The 23,226-nt window shown below is 34.2% G+C and overlaps 1 protein-coding gene across 3 annotated transcripts in view; it reads right to left on the minus strand.

Moving 5' to 3' along the window:
• Nucleotides 1–23,226, minus strand: part of LOC142332635 (uncharacterized) — a 166,949-nt gene that overhangs the window by 142,123 nt on the left and 1,600 nt on the right. For all 3 annotated transcript variants that reach the window (XM_075379331.1, XM_075379401.1, XM_075379268.1), the window contains exons 2-4: nt 11,436–13,420; nt 2,713–2,901; nt 117–299 (exon numbers count right to left, since the gene is read on the minus strand). In XM_075379331.1, coding sequence (XP_075235446.1) covers nt 117–299; nt 2,713–2,901; nt 11,436–13,340 — 2,277 coding nt within the window. In that variant the 5' untranslated portion in view covers nt 13,341–13,420. The remainder of the gene's footprint in view (nt 1–116; nt 300–2,712; nt 2,902–11,435; nt 13,421–23,226) is intronic.

The raw sequence follows: 23,226 nt of genomic DNA on the forward strand, positions 1-23,226 counted from the left end.
GTATTCACATAAGAAGGACCTCCTTAAAATTTAACAAATGAAATTACAAAACATATTAACAAATACCTTACTATTTAGATAACATCAAAATATTTTCAAAATTTAGAAGAACTTACCTTAGCTCCTGTGACTAGATTAATATAACAAGCCAGACCGGTTTCTTCATCCAACTTAGTTTTCCATCCTGCAGGAAGAGGCAAATTTTCAAGTCCTGACTGAATCAATTTTTCATCCACTTCAGCTAAAGGACTAGAACTCCCAGAGTAAACATTGCTCAAGCTTCCATCATTCTTATCTTCCTGTAATAAAAAAAGTTAGATCAGTAAATAACTTCATGTAAGGAAATGGTTTCTGATCTCTTAATTTCTAATTAAATAAATTTACTGATATCAACATAAACATGTTTTTAAATAACGTACTGAACAAGACACCTAGTAAGGACTCTTTTGAAATAAAAACAAAACTGAAAAATATGAAAAAAATTCATTACTTAGAATAAAAACCACATTTATTTGCTACTTTTCTACATGGCTCCCTTCAACTTCAACAAATTTTTCTTACATTTCACTATTTTCTTCATTCTCCCTTTAAGAAATTCTGTTACCAGTGATATAAACATGCAATAATGTAATCTTTAATCTTTTAAATTCATCATTGTCAAACCTTGTGATGCAAGCCATTGTTTAACATTATGAAAAGAAAACAATTGCTGGGAGCTAAGGCAGGGATATAGGATAGATGATTGAAGATATTCCAATGAAAGTTTTTATCTTACTGCCTGATTTGTTGTGGTAGCCAATCATTGTCATAAAAAACAAAAACCCATGGTATACCATTCCACATAATTTGTTTTTTAGCTTTTTTTTGGTAATAACTACTGGCATTCACAGTAGTTCTGCAATCACTAAATTCAAAAAGCAAGACATTATTGTGTCCCAAACAACAGTAGCTATAAGCTTCTTTACTAAACGTTTTAGTTTGAACTTCAGTCAATATAATGATGACTGTTGCTATTGCATTGACTGCTACTTTGTCTCAACGTTTGAACATGAAATTCAAATTTCATCTCTAGTAACAATGTGATCAAACAATTCATCACCTTCATTTGTGTAATTCAGCAAAAATTCATGCGCTGCAAAAAGAGGGGTTTCCTTGAATGTGTATATTAGCATCTTCACCACCCATCTGGCAAATGAATTTTTATAGCCTAATTTTTCAGTCAAAACTTCATAAATCAAATATCATGAAATATCAAAGGTAGCTGTGACAGAGTGAAGCACCAGTTTTCTCCAAATTTTTCATCAATCTTTTTCAATCAAATCATCCATTATCCCCAACAGCCAAGCACTACATTCTCATCACGAACATTCCCTCTCCCTTCTTGAAATGAATGGCACCACTGCCTTATTATCAGGTTACTGTAATATTTGGTCAATAAACATTACAAATTTGGCTATAAATTTCAGCCACAGAATTGTTTTTTGATACCAAAAATCAGATTTCACACTTGGCAGATCACAAATTGTAACACTCATTATAAATGGATGAATAACAACTAACAACACAATGACTTAACTATTGTTGCTAACAGCTGACTATTGATTGAAATAACTGAGCTATGTAAATACCATCTGCTTAAATTGCATATATAGGTGGCAAATTCAAAAAGGACTTTACTTTAAAAACATGCCTCGTACATTATACTAAATTATTAAACAACAGTACTCACACATCATATACATTTTGAATGTAGTGCAGTTATGACAAAATATGATGCACAACTTCACTACACAAAAAACAAACTGAACAGGTTACACATCCTGAACCGAACTTTGAGGAAAAAACATGGAATTATGCATTAAACTGATTTTCTAGGACAGCTTTTTGAGATTGAAGGTAATTATTTGCAATGAGAATGTTGTATAGATTTAGGGCTTACTCCATTATCTTCTATGGTAACAACTGTTGTATTCATTATTTAAGTTTTCTTTGATATTATGTGGGCATTTGATTGTTCTGTTAATCGTATTTGTATAATTTATATATTGCTGTTGGCACCATAAAATAAACAACAATTATGTTTTAATTTATTCCTATTGTCTCACCTAAAAAAAATATCAAAATGAAAAAATACACTTCTATAAATAAAGTAAAGAAAATAAAAGCAGTTTTTCTTTTTAGAAAAAGAACACAAATGTTCCATTTAAAATAAAAACCATTTTACTTTAGAAATAAATCATTCCTCACCAGAATTACATTAATACTTATTATATACTAGTTGAATTTTCATAAATTACACAATTTATTTTCCCACACAACAGTCTAATTTTCTTGAATGGTATTTTCCTACATTTTTGAAGACAAGAAATACCTCATTTTTTCATATCACATGATAAAATTTCCCCACTAATAGTTTTATTTTAAGAAAGTTTTAACTATCTTATAAAAAATAATTATAAGAATATTAGTTATTTTTAAGTAGAATGATTACCCCCAGAATATTTTTAAATAGCAGTTATTTTTAATGGCTATTGGGAATCACTTCATTTAAAATTTTTCAAATTAAACCTAGCATCAAGGAATATTAAATTAATTTTCATGATTTTATGATTAAATTTTTAATGATGATGATTTTTTGGGAGTAAATCGTGACTCATGTCACATCCATATGGTTATGGTAATTAACAAACACACAAAATTTATCATGCTTACATTTGAATTACTGCGAAGTCTGGGAGGTTTCCAACTCTTTTCACTCGTATGAGTATTGTAATAAAATATTCTGCCATCATCAGTCATATACTCATTCCAATCTCCCATAACTACTCTAGTAGGTGTCTGAAGTGGTGCAGGTGATGGTGGAGCAGCTTGCTGCACATATCTTGTCTTATGGGAATCAACCTGAAATAGTCATTAATAACGTGATACATTATAAATCAGATTCCAACAAAAAAAATACTTACAGCAATAATTACTGGAATAATATACACAATATCTCATATATTACAGAAAATAATGTACTTATACAAAAGCAAAAATTACACTCATAATGAGATCGTGCAAGAGAAGTGTTAGAGACACAAGATCAACCTCACTAACTATTTGTTCTAGATGTAAATTAATCCGAATTACATTAAAAAATATGCTAATCAGGTAGTAAATGTTTCTTAACATGTTTACTTGTCATAATATTTATACGGAAAAGATTGTCTTCATACACTGTGGGATAACATTAAAGTTAGTAAACGTGCTCTAATTCTATTACTTAAACACCGCACTTTTGATTTTTACTGAAAACCTCTTCAACAAAATTCCATTCTTGAAAATAGTTCCTAGAATTCAGTTTAGTCTTTGAAAGTTAAAACCAAACTTACTTCCTACAATTAATGTTTGGCAAATACACAGGACTTACAGGAATGAAATCAGTTTACATGGTGTCAAGTAAATTTAACATTAAGCTAATACCAGAGAAAGTCTAGCCTAAAGAAAATCCTTAGCAATTAAATTAAGATTTGGCAATATTAATGACAATAATAGCAATAGTTAAAATAAATCTGATTTGTAGAGAGAAAAAGAGATTATTGTGTGATTGGCTAGAGGAAGAATAAGGATACTCAATCAAAATTTTCCTTTGACAAATGAAATGAAAAAGAAAAGATAATATTCATTAATATAAACAATAAAAAGATTAGATTCATAAACTAGTTACATGTTTTAAAGTTAGGAATCTACTGCAAGGCTCCTTGCTACCACTATATCATACATATTATATGTATGTATGTATGACAGAGATGCAGCAGCATCTCTGTCTTTAATCCAGAAGGTTCTGGACCTCAGTCAGGTTTGACATTTTATATAAATTAAAAAATCCATTTTTCATGTTATCAAACATCAAAATAGTTGGAGAATACATGTAACTGGAAATTAGTCTAAATTAGTCTAAATTAATATTATTAAAAGTAATTAAGTTCTCAGGTACAAAAAAAATAATATTAACAATCTTGTTATTTTTGAAAAAGATATTTTTTTAAATATTTAGTTTATAAATTTTTACTGCAAACAATTAAATTAACTAACACCATGACACTTCACAGTAATTATTCATACAGAAGATTAAGATGTAATTTAATATCGGAGTAATTTAAAAATTAAATGAATTAAGCATTTATTTATTCCAATTTTAATATTATTTATTTAATTAATTTTCACTTAATAAATTAATTAATAATAAACATAATCTGAAAAAGCCAAAAAACAGCTTTCTCTAATAAAAAATTGAAGACAGTACTCAGGCTTAACATTTACGAAAGTTGTAACTATTAAAAAGTAATTCAGAATAATGAATTAATTTTTTTCTTACTTTAGCTATGTCATCATAATTTATTGACTGTACATTCTTTTGAGCTAAAAACAAATATGTTAAATGTAGAGTATGACAGGGTTTTAATTAGTTAAAAGAAACAAACTTTATCATATGATCAAACAGGTATGATTCAAATATAAAATATACTGGTTATATGTTCAAACCAGTATCTGGTTTGGTGCAGATCTATCCAGTAGACAATCAATGAGTTAACAATTAATCTTCATTAAAATAATGAGTGAAGTTGTTCAAAAACTGGAATTCATGGTTTTCAATATTTTTTTTATTTTTATTTTACATCAATTAACAGCTTTTAAAAGACTCAGTCTTATAAAATTTGGATTTGGTCCAACCTTACGTAAACATCAGTCATAATAATTTTATAATTGTGACTGTATGTTAATAAAAATAAAAATTTATGTTGAATATTTAGAATTATATTTGAATGAAGGTTTAATAAGCAAAATCCATACACAGCAACTGAAAAGTCAGATCTTATACAACATACAAAAATTTTACCGAACACAGAATTTGCCAATTACAAGTGTTATACAAAGTCTATTTTATAAATGATTCACTTTTAGCTATCATTAAAGTATTGAGTATTGGGAAATGTATAACTGACACCAATTCAAACACAAATAAATCAAAAGTGTATCGTAAGATTAATCCAAATAAAATTGTTGTAATTGTAAACCCAAATCTAGCTGATCTTTTGAATTGCCTCATTTTTGTATAAAGACTCTGGAAAACAAATAAGATGAACTTATTTATGATTAAGTTTTCTTCAGTACATATAATCTTTACATAAATTTGTTATAAACCATGTGTAACAATGTATGTATAAAAATGAGCAAAAGTAAAAATTATTATTAATTAAACAATAATAATTATTCAAGTCAGGAGATCGTTGTATTCCAACAAATTACCATCCGATAAAAGCTTGATGAACAGTCTATCTAAAGTTATGGAAAAAATTATCAAATCACAAGTGACAAAATAAATTAAACATAATTCATGCAAATCAATATGGATTTCAACCAAAGAAAAGCACCAAAGATGTGATAAATTACCTTATTGGGTGCATATTAAATAAACATTAAGGATAATAAAAAAACTATGTAGTGTTTTTAGATCTGGCAAAAGCCTTTGACACTGTCGCACATTCAAAGCTGCTACAAAAAATAAGTAGTTTGGGGACACGAGGTTTATCCCATAAATTATTTACAAGTTACCTAAAAAACATATCGCAAATACTTACAATCCACAAAAATACCAGTATAAAGCACTTGACTGCATATGGTCTACCATAGGGATCAGTCTTATCCCCTATCTTATTCTTATTGTACATAAATAACTTATTAAAACTAAAAATAAAAAACTATGATATCTTTCGCTGATAACACTGCCTTGATTTTCATGAGCTCCTCATTGGATGAAGTTAAAAGATCAACAGAAAAAGGTGTTAGGGGTGACAAAGCTTGGTTTGATGATCGTCTACTAATCCTAAATGTTAAAAAAAGCATCTTTAAGGTTTTCTACAAATCACGGTAGTCAGCCTCCTGACTTAAATAATTTAACCATGCATTCAGTAAAGAGCAAAAAGCCAACGTTTATTTCATGTCTGTGTCCCAAATTAGAAAAAGTAAATAAAATATCTTTGTGTCTGGATAGACCCTCACCTTAAATGCCATGTACTCATCAACAATACGTGCAAAAGAATTAAATACTTGATCCTTAAATTCCACTAAATTAGTAAAATAAAAAATAACAGTATTGCTAGACTTGTATATTTTGCGTATGCCCAATCAATATTGCAAAACCGAATACGTTCATGGGGCAGGGCAAGAAACATGCACTTTAATAAAATGTATGTGTGTCAAAAACACTTAATAAAAGCAGCCTCAAATAGGCCCAGACTTTACCCTAAGCTAACCTACTCCGGGACTTTAACGTGTTAACAATAAGACAGCTCTATGTCAAAAGTATTGTTTTATACATTAACAAAAATATAAGCCTCTATATTACCAGTGACTCATCATATAATCTGAGGTGATCTTGTATCACATTTATAATACCCCAAAATGACAGATCTGCAGAAGACAATTCATGTATATTTCTGCTGAACTAATTAATCTTATTCCTCCTAGATTTATGTACAGCAGAGTGAACAAAAAAACTCCTTAAAGTAATAGATGAGTGAATAATGTGTACGAATCACTATTCTAAACATGTTTCTGCCATCCTGTCCAAATGATGCATTTAGTTATCTACTCCAATCTTAATAATGATTTGGTTTTTTTATATAAAATCCTGTAATGGAGCTGATCAAAACTAAGAAAGATAAACTTATTAAGGGTAAATTTATAATTATAGTCATAATATTAATACTAAGATTATTTAGCATTATTTTGTATTGTTACAAAATAGTTTAACATAACAGATATAACAATCATTTTACTCGAATTTATTTTTTTTTACTCTTTCATCGTTTTTCTAAGATAAGTTTAAATTTTAATTGATCTCAATCTTTAACAATTTTTTTTTCTTGTTTAGAAGAACTTTCATTTATCTATACAGGATATTTTAGTTATTACTATTTATATTAAAAATAGTTTTAATTTTTATATTTCCTTTTTAAAAATATTATATGAAGTAGCTCATGCCTACACACAGGTTATCCTTTGCAGGTATTATGTTTCCTAATTAAATATTGTAATTCTTATTTTTATGTCATCTGTACAAGGAAAATACAGATTTATTTTATTCTAATAAATTATTCTATTTTATTCTAATAATTAGGTTGTAATAAAGCAGGATTGAGTACGTTATAAAAATAAATTATCAAAATTAATAAGATTCACTTTTCAACATAGTTTTAATTTTTAGCATACAAAGAAAAAGCAGGAGCAGGTTGGTTTTCAACAAACATGCTCTGTCAATTTCATTTGGGGTATAAAGTAGACCAGGAGTTATTTTCAAATCATATATTACCTCAATCTTACTTACTACCAGGAAGTTTACCATATGAGTCAAAATCCCAAATAAAACTCCATATTAAAAATTGTTTCAATTCTTTTTTTTCTTTAATCCTCTTCCACAGAAATCTTAAATTAAAAATTTAAATTCATCCACAGAAAGTAAATATAAAAAGACCTGTCTGCTGAAGATGAGAGAAAAACTTCATTTTAATATTTTTCAAAAATGTTTCTGTGAATGATGTTTTGTTCTATAGTTTTAAATTTCATTACTTGAAATTTTTAAATAAAATTCAACTTCAACATTTAAAACATAAGCAAAAGTAATTTATTTTTTTATTCCTAACAACTACAGGCCAATTTCTCAATACAGTTCAAAAGATGAGACATGAATTTTATACATATGAAAAAAGGCCACATCATATAGGTCCTCAACAAAGATTATCATTTTGCCTCTACGTTTATGCTTCAAATGGAACAGGGTCAAATCTCTGTTCTATTAGAAATAACAAAAACACTTGCTAGGAAAATTGTTACAATATTTTTCCATCCAATGAAATTCTTTGGTAAAGTGCATTCTGATCATGCAAATTAAGAATTTTATCAAAAAGGGAAAAACTTTATTTTATTGCCCTCTCTCTTGCCTTCCTACAAAAAGTATGGCATAATAAAATTTACTAAATCACTGAAAACTTGAAAACAGTAAATGTGACTGGTAAAAGAAATACCAAAATAAAATGCAATTAATTTTCTCAATTTTATCAAGCACCAAGCAAACGAAATGTGTGTTAAGTGATTACAAATAAAACTACATGAAAAATGAAAAGTATAAAATATGATTAACTGTTTGTTTAAGCCTTAGAGCTCAGAAAATATTGAAGTTAACTGGACAAATGTACACCTAAAACCACTCATAGTTTAAAAAAATACATAAACTGGAAAAAGAATAAATTTAAACGCACTTAACAATTCTTTTGTTTTTATAATAGCATCATGTGATATTGGTAAAAATACTTATTTTATATTAGTAGAAATTTTAATCAGGCTTCCTCTAAACATTTCTGTTTAAATTGTAAAACAATTCTATTAAATAAAATTGTAAACAGTAACAAAAGGTTATTTTAGAAAACTTTTCTTTATCATGCTGATACTACTCTGTCAATAAATACTTTAAGTTGATGGGTTTTATTAAAATTAAATTAAATTTTACATGTATATACGATCTCAATATACTTGAATAATATTAAATTTAAAAACATAAAATTTGACAAAGACAACAAATTAAATTAAACACAACAGAGATTGAATATTTTACTTCATTACATACTTAAGAGATTTCTAAATCTTTTCTTATGGTGCATTAATAACAGCACTAGAACAAAAAAAGTGCTAATAATCGATTCCGAAAAGATCCTTTAAAAGAAAAAGTTCCCATATTTAGAAAGGAACCCTTTATTGTATAATTATTTTTATGTGTTAGCACATTTAACCTATTCAGTGAATTTTATTAAAAGATAAAAAAGTTTAGTTTAAAAAATTAGAATTTAATTTTGGTTTTTTCAATCGATTTTGTATTTCATATTCTCAGGAGTAAACAAAAATTATTTCTAAACAGAAGTACATTAATTTTTAACTACACACAATCCCTCTTTTTTATGTAAACCATCTGAGATGCTTTCTCAGACAATGATGTTCACTACATAGCCAGACCCTGTAATGAAAAGAGAGATGTCAATTATAGGGCTGAATATCACCTGCATTTTGGTGAGCTTGATGTGGATGCTGTATCATATATTTGTCTCAGTGAAGGAAATAGAAAACCATAAAGCCAGTATGCTCAGATTCTTTCCATGCTCATTAATGCCACCCTTAATTAACAATAATTAAAATATTATTTTAAGTTTTTTAAGCTTTTAAATTTTTAAACTGGACCTTTAATTTTTATAGTTTTTAAAAAAAATGTTAATCATAGGTAACCAGTAACAGATTCATAATTCCTTGCCTCTGATAGGCCTCTAGCATCTCCAAACCATTCTAATTACAAATAAATTAAACAGAATGATTTTAAACTGTTCTTTACAAAATATATTCTACTTTTAAAAAATGTCTTAACATAAATAATGTTATTCCAAGTGTTTCAAATTCCTTTATCCCCTAGTTCTCTTCAATTAAGAAAACTTTAAATATTGTGATATCTGAACTGTTATTTTTTTTATTTTATTTTAGAAAAAAATAAAATTCAATTGTTTTCAATAGATTCACACCTGATACCCCTCCAGGACCACTAGCCCTCTTGTCTAGAATAAAATTTAATGTTTCTGCATATGTTAACAATTTGGTTTTAGATTGATATTTTTTTTTTTTATAGCCCATAGTGGGCTAATAAATGTAAGCCCATATGTTCCATTTTGTACTACCATATTTCTCTCACTTAATTTTTTGTTTATTACATAATGTATATCACTTTCTATTAATAACTTCCTATTTTATTTTTTATTCCATAACTGAAAGCAATGGAAAACTACAGCTGCTTTTTTTCCAAGAAAATATAGCTCTGCATTTTCATATAAAATGAGGGAGGCGCCTTCCTCAGTAAAATAGTAAACTAGTCCCCCATTCAGATCTCCGGGTGGAGACTACTAAGGAAGGTGTCACCAGAAAATTAAAAAATAACATTCTACGAGTCAGAGCATGGAATGTTAGGAGTCTAAAAACGGTTGGTAGGTTTTTTTTTGTCTTCAGTCATTTGACTGGTTTGATGCAGCTCTCCAAGATTCCCTATCTAGTGCTAGTCGTTTCATTTCAGTATACCCTCTACATCCTACATCCCTAACAATTTCTTTTACATATTCCAAACGTGGCCTGCCTACACAATTTTTTCCTTCTACCTATCCTTCCAATATTAAAGCGACTATTCCAGGATGCCTTAGTATGAGGCCTATAAGTCTGTCTCTTCTTTAGTGTAGATTTATATGGAAATGAAACTTGAATGATCGGAGTACCTGAGAAGAAAAGATTAGAAGCTTTTGAAATGTGGTGGTATAGGAGAATGTTAAAAATCAGATGGGTGGATAAAGTGAAAAATGAAGAGGTGTTGCGGCAAATAGATGAAGAAAGAAGCATTTGGAAAAATATAGCTAAAAGAAGAGGCAAACTTATAGGCCACATATTAAAGCATCCTGGAAAAAGTCGCTTTAATATTGGAGGGGCAGGTAAGAGGAAAAAATTCTGCAGGCATGCAACGTTTGGAGTATGTAAAACAAATTGTTAGGGATGTAGGATGTAGGGGGTATACCGAAATTAAACAACTAGCACTAGATAGGGAATCTTGGAGAGCTGCATCAAACCAGTCAAATGACTGAAGACAAAAAAAATTCTATTTTTATTCATTTTTTTAATAGATTTTTCTGTAGTTTACTTTTTTAAATAAATTTATCTTAATTTTTTAAAAATAATTTTATCTAACATTTATGACTTAAATTATTAAAATAATATAATTAAAGTAAGTTTTTGAATGGTCCACATATTAAATGTTAATCTACTACAGTTGAGCTTAAACTGTTTTTAGGAAATTCAATTTAGCTAAATAAATAATAGCAGTAGTACAATCATTTTTAAAAATGTTTTGTGGTAAGTTTTCATAAACCACGATTGAAAAATATTTACCTTTTAACATGAAATGTATATGGGACTTCACCCTAATCCATCAATTCTTTGCACAATGAAAGTTAAAAAGACTGTCTTTTTTGGCCTTATAAATCTTTTCTGGGAATAATACTGAACACTTGAATGAGTGACGATAATACATGACTACCACACAGAATAATCTGGGTACTCCTGCTACAACACAAAATGATTCAAAATTGCAAGGAAATATTTTGACAACTGATATGGAACTTAACATAAGTATCACTAACAATGCACACCACTGTTTTTTTTTTCTTAAATCTGGTTTATCCAGACGTTTCAATTATGATGGATAACAAAATTAAAGAAAAAATCTGAATCTAAAAAACAACTAATGTGAGACCAAAAATATAAATATCCACATCCTACTTTTTAATAAATAATCAGCAATGAAATTAAGTACTCACCCTTCTATTTCTAGTAAGAGGAATCTTCTTTTTATATCCATCTTGAGATTTACTCATTTTAATTCTATTCAATCCAAGAACAACTGAATCTGTTTCACTTTCACTATTTCCCTCATCTAAATCTTCCCCATCAGTTTGTATAAATGATTCAGAAGTTGTAGTTCCACATGATATTTTTCTGCTATTTGAATTTTTATCAATATCTAATAAACTATCAGTAGAGCCTCTCTCAGAATTAGTAGAACTTGTTCCTCTAATACTTTCAGTTGAATCCTTTAAGGACGTAGTCTTTGGCTGCAAAAAAGGTATTCTAATACTAGTTTTGTTATCCTTACTGCCTTCATGTCCATCTGCTGAATCAGGAGGACATTCTTCACTAATAAATGTAAATGTTCTTTTATGTTTTGCATTGAGAGCAACTAAGTTCTCCATTTTAGCTGATGCCTCTTGTGCTATACCTAAATTCTGATGAATCTGTTGCAGATGTTCTTCAGTTTTTCTAGAACTTTCTAAAAATGAACTGGACTTATCTTTTTCATTCAGAGACTGAGAAACACTTTCATAATTAACTGCTATAGAAACTATATTTTTTGAATCGGTTTCAATTTTCTGTAGCTGCAATCTATCACCACAATCTAAACTTTTAGTAAGTTTCTCTTCAACCTTTACGTGTTTTGGTTCTTCTATTTCCATACACGTAATTTCATCAGCTGCCACTTTCCTTTTTATATCACCTGATAAATCTACAGGATCTGAAACCAACTCCGAAGGACTAAAATGTTGTTTTGCCCATTTTTGTCTTTCTTGCTTGGTTTTGAAGCTGCCAACATAGTGTAATTTCCTAGGTAAAGGAACAGGGCTACTTGGTAGATTAATATCAATTTTACTTTTATTTTCTTCTTTGCTAGAGTCTGAACAACCAATAGCAGAATCTAAAACACTTTCAAATGAATTGTTAGAAGTTGAAGGAACTTTATTATCAGAGCTTAAATTTGTTAAGGGTTGTATTTTTGTATCCTCATTAGCTGCCACAGATGCAATAGTACTTCTTAAACTATAGGTCTTTAACTGAATCTCTAATGCAAGTTCTTCAAGAGAACTGGAATGTGGAATATTGCTCAGTACAGGTAAAGAACTAGTAGATTCTGATTTTTTAACTTCATTTTTACATAGACCACTAACAAATGAGTAACCACTACCAGAATCAGTTATTACATCTGGTTTTAAAAGATCAACCCCATCTAATTTTTCATGATCATTAGTTTTAATTACTTCAACCTTTTCAGCTGCAACTTCATCGTCATAAGTTTTAACTGAATCTTTTATTACTTCACCAGTATTTTCTTCATCTATTACAAATCCATCACCTTCTTTTCTCAAATTAACATAATCCACTTCTTCATCGTGTATACTTTTAGGTTCTGGTTCTTCAACTACTTCAGGGTATGCTTTAAATTGTGCAATAGGAAATTTTCCTTTACTCAAAATTCGTTGTCTATCAACAGAAGAAAGTTTTACAGAATACATTTTCTTTTCTTCAAGAGAACACGATCGATTTCTATAACCCATACTGAAACCTACAGGATCTTCCCTTACATTAATCAAACTCTGATGCTGTTTCTCTCCCTCATCAACTGCATCTGCACTTGCTTGTCTTTCTACCTTTGAATTAAATTTATTCTCCTTTGAGTTAGTGCTTCCTTCACTCTTCCTAATTTCTTGCACATATGTTGCTGGAACATAAAATGGTCTTCTCTCTGAACTTCGAATAACATGCCACCAATCACTATTTGTCTTATTAATCAAAAACAATCTTTCTCCGCTTTTTATTTTTATCTGTCTTCCATCCTTTGTGGTATATTCAAAATCATATAAGACACGTACATTTACATCAGGTACTTCCATTGTTTGTTTTTCAGGCAATTGAAATAATTTTTCATGATCTTCATTGCAATCCAAATTAACTACTGAGCAGAAGAATTACACTGAAAAAAGAAAAAAAGCTATAAGAATAAAAACAAATACAAAAATGTACAAGTCTTAATTTATTTTAAAAATAAAATAGAGAACAAATTTAGATTTTATTTATTGGACATTACCATCATCATTAAAATACTAATGAAAACTGCAAACATGTCTTTGTAATTTAAATATTTACAACATAAATATATTGTATATATATATATATTAATACAATGTAAATGTTATATATATTATATAGATGGGTTTCAATTTACCCCATGTCTCAAGAGTGATCAACCTGAGTCTGTTCCAGCTACATGTTCACTGGTTCATTTACACTTACACTGCAGCTAAGTCAGGCCTAGCATGCCGATAGCAGTAATTGCATTTACCTCTATATATATATATATACACATGCACACACAGACCTGGCATTAGCTGGAAAACTGGTTGGAAAAAACTACAAACGTACAGTGATTATGAAGTTTGTCTTCAGCCTATAACTTAACTTATGTTCAGCTTTTTGTAAGCCATCAGGCAGATCTGTCTACAGGCATTAGGACCTCTATCTCCTGCCAATAAGAGGAGGATTTCTGCTGATATAGAAGAGTTGTTAGGAAACTGGCAAAGCAGGTGGGACAAGGGAATGAAAGGGCGGTGGACGCACCACATTGTCGGAGATATTAGAAGCTGTACCGAAGGACTCTTGGCTCACTGGGTTACTCTTTAACGCAGTTCCTGGCGGGCTATGGAGGCTATAGAGCTTACTTGTACAAATTCTGTCTGAACCACTTGGACCTTTGTCCGATGTGTGCTGATGAGGAGGAGACCTCTTTACATGTTCATTTTAGTTGTACACAATTTCAGAATGTACACCAAGAGATGCTGAAAGCCTTGGGCAAAGAAGTCATGTTTAATCCAAAAGACACTCAGAGATTTATGATGAGAGGACCCCTAGAATGGAAGGCTATAGAGGACTACGTTAAGAAAGTGAATGACAGATTACATACCTCAGAAGAAGCGCAACAGAAAATCAGACACCAGAGGGTGCAGACCGAACAGGCCCACGGCTGAGCACTTAGGAGGCTCCCAAGCATGCGGGGGTCATCTTTGCTCAATGTCATGGGCACTCTGCATACCGGCATCTGATGGCTGTATACTTTCCCTCTGGACAAGGCCTACAGCGAAGGTAATAAGCTGATCAATAATCACCGATGCAAATGTCTGCTGAGGCATTTACATCGGTGGTATCCCAACGAGGCCAGGCTTATTACTATGAAATGTAAAAGGCCAGAGGGCGATAGACGACTCCCGTTAAAACCCAACAAGGCAAGGATGGGGGGGGGGGTGGCAACTGGAACATCACTAGATGGGTGTTTTCTCCAACAGGGTTGGGATGTATACGTTCCCTGACTTTGGCCCTTAGATGTGGACAAAGTTACGTTGCGTTGAGTCTCTCTTTCTGTTGTGTTTTGAGCTGTTTGTCGAACTTTCAAGAGTTCTGAGCTAATTCAATTTGAGTGCTTTAGCAAAGGTAGCATCGTTTAATTTGGGACTTGTCAATCATCACTTGTGCACGAAATGAAAGGCGAATATTTGTTCGGGCACCCGCCTCTGTGTGGCGATAAGGTGGCAACGACTCATGGTCGTAAGTCCCCATAATGAGTAAAGGGTACCTTAGTCCTACTCGCGTTCTTTAAAGAACGAGGACAGTAATCCGTGGTTTCTTGCTGTACGTATGTATTGCACTTAATCGATCCAGTAGTGGTGAAGAGGTGCATAGTGTGACAGGAGAATATTTAAGGTTTACAGCTGCCCGTGCTCACTACGGGTAGTTGTCACGTTTGTGGGCATGCTCAACTTAGTGGATTGGAGGAAGACAGCAAAAATCTCATTTAGTCTAGCAGGGTTAGGGAATCTTCGGTCATGGAAGGTTTCCAGGAGGTCCGCAAGTCAAGGTGGAAGCGCAAGCCGGAGCCTGTGCCTTCCACCTTTTCTGAGGAGTCGAGTGCAATGGACACAGGCGGACCCGCCCGGATCAAACCGACCCCGGCTGTCGACGAGTTCCGAAAAGCGAAGGGCAGACCTGGCACTTCTGCCCCGCTGGCCAAAGTGGTCCAGGAGGTCCTGAACTACTTAGTTGAGTTCCTTTCCCTCCCCGGCTGTGTCAGCGTTGGGACGAGGAAAGCAATATTGCAGAATTTGATGAAAATCAAAGAGGCTGTGTCAGCGTTGGTAGATAGATTCGAGACTTTGGCTTCCAAGCCCAAGGAAGTCAAACTGGCTCCAAAAGTTGCCCCAGCGCAGCCCCGGCGCTACGCTGATGTCCTGAAGTCGAAGCGGGAAGCCAGTAAGGTGGCAAGAGGTTTTGTTCGTGAATAAGGCAGAGGGCTCGAAGACCACGAGCCAAGAGCTTAAACGGGACTTTTAGGTTGCCCTTCGCAGTTACCGAAAGGAGCTTCGCATCAGGGACATTAAGGAGACCCGCAAAGGACTGGTATTGGTTGCTTACAATAAGGAAACTGTCCGAGTCATCACGGAGTCTCCGGCTGTGAAAAAGCTTGATCCCAAGCGGTTGAGAAGGCCCCGGGTCATAATATATGACATCGAGCTGAGTCTCTCCGATGAGGAGGTTTTGTCGCTCATTCGACAGCAAAACACCGATTTGGACGAGGCTTCGTTCAGAGACCAGAGTAGGTTGGTATTCAAAACTGGCAAGCGTGACGCACCACGGTATTTGGAGTCTTCAAGTCAGGGGCTGGTCTCCACCAGAAGTTCGTGTCGACGAATCTTCTTGAATTTAGCATCCTGTCGCGTCAAGGGGTACCTTGACGTACAGCGGTGTTTTAAATGTTGTAGGTTTGGCCACAGGGCCAAGTTCTGTAAATATACGTCGGTCTGCGCGCATTGCGGAGAGAGGGGTCACAAGCGTGATGACTGTACACAGAAGGAGGCTCCGACTTGCGTCAACTGTAAAAGGTTTCGCAAAATTCATAGGCACCCGGTTAATAGTAAGGAGTGCGGGTGCTACTTGAGAGCTGTTGAGATGTATTTCAACTCTTGATGGTTAGGTTCGGTCAACTTAATGCCCAGGGAGCCTATGCAGTCCAAGTTGAGTTAGGTGAGGTTGTTGAGGAACGGAACCTCTATGTTCTTCTATAGCAACCGTATGTGGTCAAGGGTGAACTGCCAGGTTTTTAAGGCTGGAATAAGTTTTACCCTTGTAATAGTAAATCCGCCGTGCTGTGCAGGAAGTCGATAGATAGTGTCTTCATACGGCAGGCCACTGACACGCATCACGTCGTTGTTAAGCTTGCCATGAATTGTTTGGACCTGGCCGAAGTTAGTTCGTACTTTCAGTAAAGGGATCTCCCACTGAACAACATATGGAAAGATGGGATAGAACTGTTAGGCTGGTAGCGGGTCGTCCTATTCTTATAGTAGTTGATGCAAACGCCAAATCGCTTCTTTGGCACAGTGGGATCACGGATGATAGCGGCAAGTTAACTGAAGACTTCATCGCGTAGCATCAGTTTGATGTTTTCATTGTAGCCGGAGAGTTGACTACCTTCGCCGGTGCAGTTGGTTTGCGGAGGGCCTTCCGTGGTATTAACATCGATGTTACAATTGGTAAGGATATTCCCGGTAGGATTCTGAATTGGTCGGTGGTCGATGATTGCGAAAGCGATCACCGGCTAATAGTTTTTGACTGGGTAGGTGGGCTGCGCGATGTCTTTAGGGCTGACGTTCGTGTTCACCAGGGGCGCTTCCTGCACAGGCGGGCGGATTGGCCCAAGTTTTCTAACATTCTTGCGGCCAGGCTGCGAGTTTTTACTCAAAGTCTGGACGAGGTCCCATTAGACAACCTGACAGAGAATTTATCTTCTGCGGCAGTTGAAGCCGCTGAACACTCCATTCCCAGAAGTACGGGTCCATTGGACAGAAAGTAGCTGGATGGTGGACTCGGGAATTGACTGCGATGAAGCAGACTGTGGGCCGGCTCAGGAGGGCCGCACAGCTCATATGATGATATCACGGTGGAGCTCCTTGTTCGCACATTGATTGTTAGTTCTCTGACTAGGATTTTCAATAGGTTGCTTTTGCTAGGCACTTTCCAGCGTGCTAGAAACGTGGTGTGTTGAAATTGCTCTTCAAAGGAGGCGACAAGGATCCCACTGTAAGTTTCTCTTACCGTCCTCTGACGCTCTTGCCTGTAGTAGGTAAGGTTTTCGAGAAGGTCTTGTTCCTCCGCATTAACAGGAGGTTAACTTCTAACCATATGCTGATGGACGACCAGTATAGTTTCCGCCCCGGTAAGGGCACAGAGGACGCGCTTCTTAGGGTCATGGATTTGGCTTCGGCCAGCTAGTGTAAGTATGTACTCGGTGTCTTTTTGGACATATCCGGGGCGTTCAACAACTTGTGGTGGCCCTCTGCCCTGTTTCAAATAAACCAGCGTGGTTGCACGCTAAATGAGATCAGAAATCTCCCGAGTTACTTCAGCAACAGAATTGTTATCCTTCGTGACGGCAGTTCGGAGTTAGGAAAAACCCTGTCTAAAGGTTGTCCACAGGGCAGTATTCTAGGTCCACTCGTCTGGGTAGTTGAATTCGACTCTCTCATGCGACTGCGGATGCCCAGTGGCTGTCGCATCGTGGCTTATGCCAACGATGGGCTGCTGCTGGTCGAGGGCAACTCGCGTGCCGAGATAGAGCTCAGAGCGACAAAGGCATAAAAGGTATTATGGTTGTGGAGTCTTCAGTATAAGATGGTTTTCAGTGCGGAGAAAACCACTATGATGTTCTTGAAGGGACGCCTAGCTGCAACCCGTTACCCGTGGGTTGTGATGGACGGCCTTCCAATTAGGTATGTTACCGTTCAGAAGTAGCTGGGTGTTATTATCCTTGATGAGGCTTCTCTTCAAGGAGCACCTCCAGTTTGTAGCGAAGAAGGCAATCGATGCTTTCTTCGGTGTCCGTAGAGTCATCCATCCTGATTGAGGGTTGAATTACCGTACCATGCGTATTTTTTACAGAGGTGTCTGTGAGGCCAAATGTTGTACGCTGCGCCCGTCTGGGCTCATCGTTTACAATTCCAATGCTATAGGGACATTCTTTTGCGAGCCCAGCGCCGTCTATTGCTAGTGTTGTCGGTTGCTAGCTGTTGTCGGTGGCGGAGAACTGTCTCGCGAGAAGCAGTCACTGTGATTGCCGGCATAAAACTCTTAGATATTTCGGCTACGAGCGTAGCCAGCAGTATATTTCCAAGAAAGGTGGCCTTCTAACCTCAAAGCGTATGCGAGAAATTGAAGACCAAGGTTCCGACTCTTGGCAAGCTAGGTGCAACGATTCTTCTACTGGTCGATTACACGCATGGTATTTTTCCAAATGTTAGAGAGTTGCGAGAGATTAGCTGGGTTTCCCCCAATCTGCATATTATCAATTTTTTCGGGATATGGTGCTTTTAGGTATAGTTGGGCTAGGTTTAGGTTGGTTGACTCCGGCTTGTGTCCGGACTGCAGGGTCGATGACACAATGGAACATGTTCATATGTCTGTCCCCGGTACGAAGCTGAGCGTACCAGAGTTGTTAGGGAACTTAAGAGAGTAACTCCTTCTTTGATCTGCGAGTCAACTGGAGGACTCGTAGAGACTGGACAATTGTGGCTGGCTTCCTTCGATTCCTCGCCCAACGAAGAGCAACCAAAGGGATTTAGTAGAGTACGAACCTGGGCGGCTAGGGTCCGCCTGGACAGTTTGATTGACCGAAGGTAAGCGCTTTGGCAGCGAGCCACAGTTAGTATCGAGAGAGGTGATTATGATTGTAAAAGCTATCGGCGGAACGGCGACTGCACTGCCGATGGGCATGGGATACCATGCAACCATGAGGTGTAGCGGCGTTTTTACGAATACAGACTAGAATGAGCAAGCGACAGTGTCGGCGTGATGGCGACTGCACTGCCGAGGGCATTGGATACCATGCAGCCGTGAGGTGTAGCGACATTTCGACGATGGTTTATGAGGTGAATGTCACGCGGGACTCTGCGATGGAGCCGAGTGGGAGTTGGAGGTTTGTCCGCCTCTCCCTTGTGGACCAGACCGGAGTCCTTAAATTTAACATAAATTTAACCTTAAGTCTGGGGTTTGAACTTATGTTGAGTTCACTAAGGAAACTAGGACCCAATTTCGTTGTTGTGATCAACAAGTTTTGTGGTATGTTGTGTTTATTTTGTCTCGAATTACAAGACATTCACGAAATTGGCTCATAATAAGTAGAACTAGGCACGGGGTTCGCGCCTCCGCGTGCTCAGTTAGCTAGTTCAGAAAGATACGATGTAGGGCATTCATGATGTCTGGACGAGGCCTACAGCGAAGGCAAAAGATGAATTAATAAATCACTAATGCAAATGTCTACCCAGGCATTTACATTCGTGGCATCCCAACGAGGCCAGGCTTATTACTATGAGATGTAAAAAGTCAGAGGGCGATAGACGACTCCCGTTAAATCCCAACAGGGCTAGGAACGGGGGGTGGCGACCGGAACGTCACTTGGCGGGTGTCTTCCCCTAAGGGGTTGGAATATATACTTTCCCTATCAAAGGCAAAGCTCCAAGAGCGGTTTCAGAACGGAGAAGGGAAAAAACAATCACAGGCATAGCTGCATCAACCAATCATATTTTTATTATGTATAAAGCAACTCAAAAGATCTACTGATCTCCACATCTTTGACATGGATAAAACGGGGATCCATAAAAAATTCACAAATAACACCATGTAATTTGAATTAATGATAACTCAGAATGTAAGAGGAATTTGAATCATTTAAGTAATGGGCCAACAAAACTACACAAATGCAAAGAATACAATAACTCAGACAGATTCCACATTCTTAACACAAATTAACTGGGAATTCTGCTTAAATTTACAGAAAGAATGAATCAAGAGAAAAATGTGATTTAATATGAAAGAAATAGTATGAAGACAATCAAACTCGCCTAAAAGAATACTGGACTGCTGTAGGCACTGGGTGTCCATCCTACCTACAATTCCTGAGTAGATCATTTATTTTTACATAAAACGGAAGCAGAGTATATCTGATTAGTAATTTTAGTAGTGACCAGATGAAATACATGTAGTGACAACTAAAGAATGAATACAAGCTGCTTTTTCCCCAGTTACAAAAGAGTCACCTTAAAATAGATGGCTCGACTTCCTTCCTTCCCAACATCAAACCTTTATTCATCCCAAAAATTGTGGGACATGCAGTTTTATCCAACTAATCTGTTAATCAGAAATCCATGAATAGTCTTAGTAAATTACTATAACATGTTTTATTCAGATAAATTCAATTCAATCCACCAGATGAGAAAAGTAGTTTTTTTTGTAAGCCTAAACAAAATGTGTTTTACACATCTAGTAACAGCAAGTTTGATAAGAAATTTTGTTTTTCGTAACAATATAATTTGTCCAATTAATTTAGTTCATTAAATGAAACCAAACTAAGAATCATAAACACATATACAATCATAAAAAACTGCTAAACTCTATTGCACTATTAATTTTATTATTAGAACTTACTAACTTTAGTAACTTTCAAAATCAAAACTTTATCCCGCTGCCATTTTAGGTATAGACATTGCTCCAACTTTTTATTTATACCATTTTTTCTTCTTAAAAATGATGTTATCACACAAAGGGTGTTACCATTTAAAATATTTGAGTTAAATCACCTAGGCCACCTTCAAGAGGGATTTGAAATTCTATTTCTCATCAAAAGGTAAAGTAGTTGACCGATACCTTATTCTGAAAGTTACAGTATTCTATTTGGAATGGCTTTAAAGTTGTCGAGAGGTTTCCATACTTTTGACTGACTCTGTATGGCACTCATACAATCAAAAATAAAAAAATAAATGGTTGTAAAATTAAATTCACACGTACCTATTTAAACAAAAGTCTCTGTATAATCAAGCAATATGATCCAATAAAAAACATTTAAGCTGAAGTGTATATACAAATTTTATTTTTTACTATTTTTTTTCCTTAAGTCTCTTCTTCTTCTTCTTCATGTGCTTTATCTGCCTGGTGAATGTTGGTGATCCTATTGAACATCACTACCATGTTTGTCTGGGAATATCTGACATATTCTTTAATGCAGTGATTTTCCTTGGACTTCTCCATCCTAATGCCATTGACTACCTTCTCTAGTTTACTTCCTAAATCTATTTAATAACAGCTGTTATTAATTGAAAGGGAGGGAACAATCTCCAAAAACTTGTGATAGACTGCCAAAAAAAATTTAAACTTGCCCCGTTTTTGGAGCAGCTCTAATAAGCACCAAAAGCCTCAAACAGAACAACACTCCAATAGAAGAGTACTGCAAAATCTGGTAACATTCGAAGTCTAGAGCCTCACTTATTCTGGTATAATCATCACTAGTTCATTTTAACTGCTATATTTCCAACCAATCTACACCTCATTCAGTTTGAACCCTGCTGGTAGATACAATAGAGGAATACAAATAGAGGAAGGCACTTTTCTTTTATAGCAAATACATTTTCTGATCAATCCTCAATCAGCAGCAGTGGTAGAGGTAGTATTACATCTATGTCAATCCTTATGCTCTATTATTCTTATTCCTTTCTTCCTCTTAAATTATCCTCTAATGTTAACCCAAAACAAGTCACAACTTCTTCTCCCATATAAATTGTCATAATTTAATATTAACTGTCAAACACTGAATGCAAAATGAGCTGTATGAAATGGTTTTTTTATCTGAGAATTGCAACAAACTTGTTTATATTATTTAAAAAGAATATTAAGTACTTACATAATAAAGAGAGCAATAAAATTAAAATGAGGTGTTTTATTTAATTTTTAAAACTTGAAAATAATTTTAAAATATCTATCTTATTATATTATATATTCTAAGGGTAAAAATGAATAAGAGTGTATTAAACAAACAGGTGATAACCTTTTTAAAAAATAGCAATACCCTTAAAATTTTACAATTTTCAGTCTATTAAAAAATTGTGCAAACGAATAGTTTTCATTTCATTCAAAAATGTTTTATCAAAAAATTTTGAAAATACACAATATGATATGAAAAAATAAACAAAAAAATATGAAACTCTAAATGTTACTGAATAATACTAATGATACATGCAGCAACTCTGGAAGTAAAATTCCTTGATTAAATTTTTTCATGCATGAATAAAACTAAAAACAAGAATAGGAAGTTTAGAGAAATGAACTGGCTGGAAAAAACTTATAACTAATTAGGCCAAATAATAGAACTGATTTAAGCATCTTCACAGATCACAAAGGAGATTTGTGAAATTTTAACATCATACAAACAAAAATTTATGTACACATTGGTACTAAAATAAGACAACCAATCTGAGAAGTATGTGGAAGAAATTACTTAAGAATACTTAGAGTATTTTAAGGAACTTAAAAAAATTTTCAGGTTTTTTTTAAAACAATTAAAAAAATCAACTTTTCAAACAAGGTCACTCATAAAAACTTACATTATAACATCAACTTAAATAAATAATCTGAGAAAATTTATATAGGGTACTGTTTTTGTTATACTTACAAAATCTGTTAACCAAGCCTATATACTCTCTTTTTCTGTTTAGCCTCCAGAACCACCACCTTAAGGTATTACTACAGAGGATGAATGAGGATGATATGTATAAATGTAAATGAAGTGAATAGTCTTGTACAGTCTTGGGTCAACCATTCCTTAGATGTGTGGTTAATTGAAAACCAACCACCAAAGAGCACCAGTATCCACAATCTAGTATTCAAATCTGTATAAAAGTAACTAAC

Source organism: Lycorma delicatula, chromosome 1 (assembly GCF_047948215.1).
Source record: "Lycorma delicatula isolate Av1 chromosome 1, ASM4794821v1, whole genome shotgun sequence".
Classification (NCBI taxonomy): domain Eukaryota; kingdom Metazoa; phylum Arthropoda; class Insecta; order Hemiptera; family Fulgoridae; genus Lycorma; species Lycorma delicatula.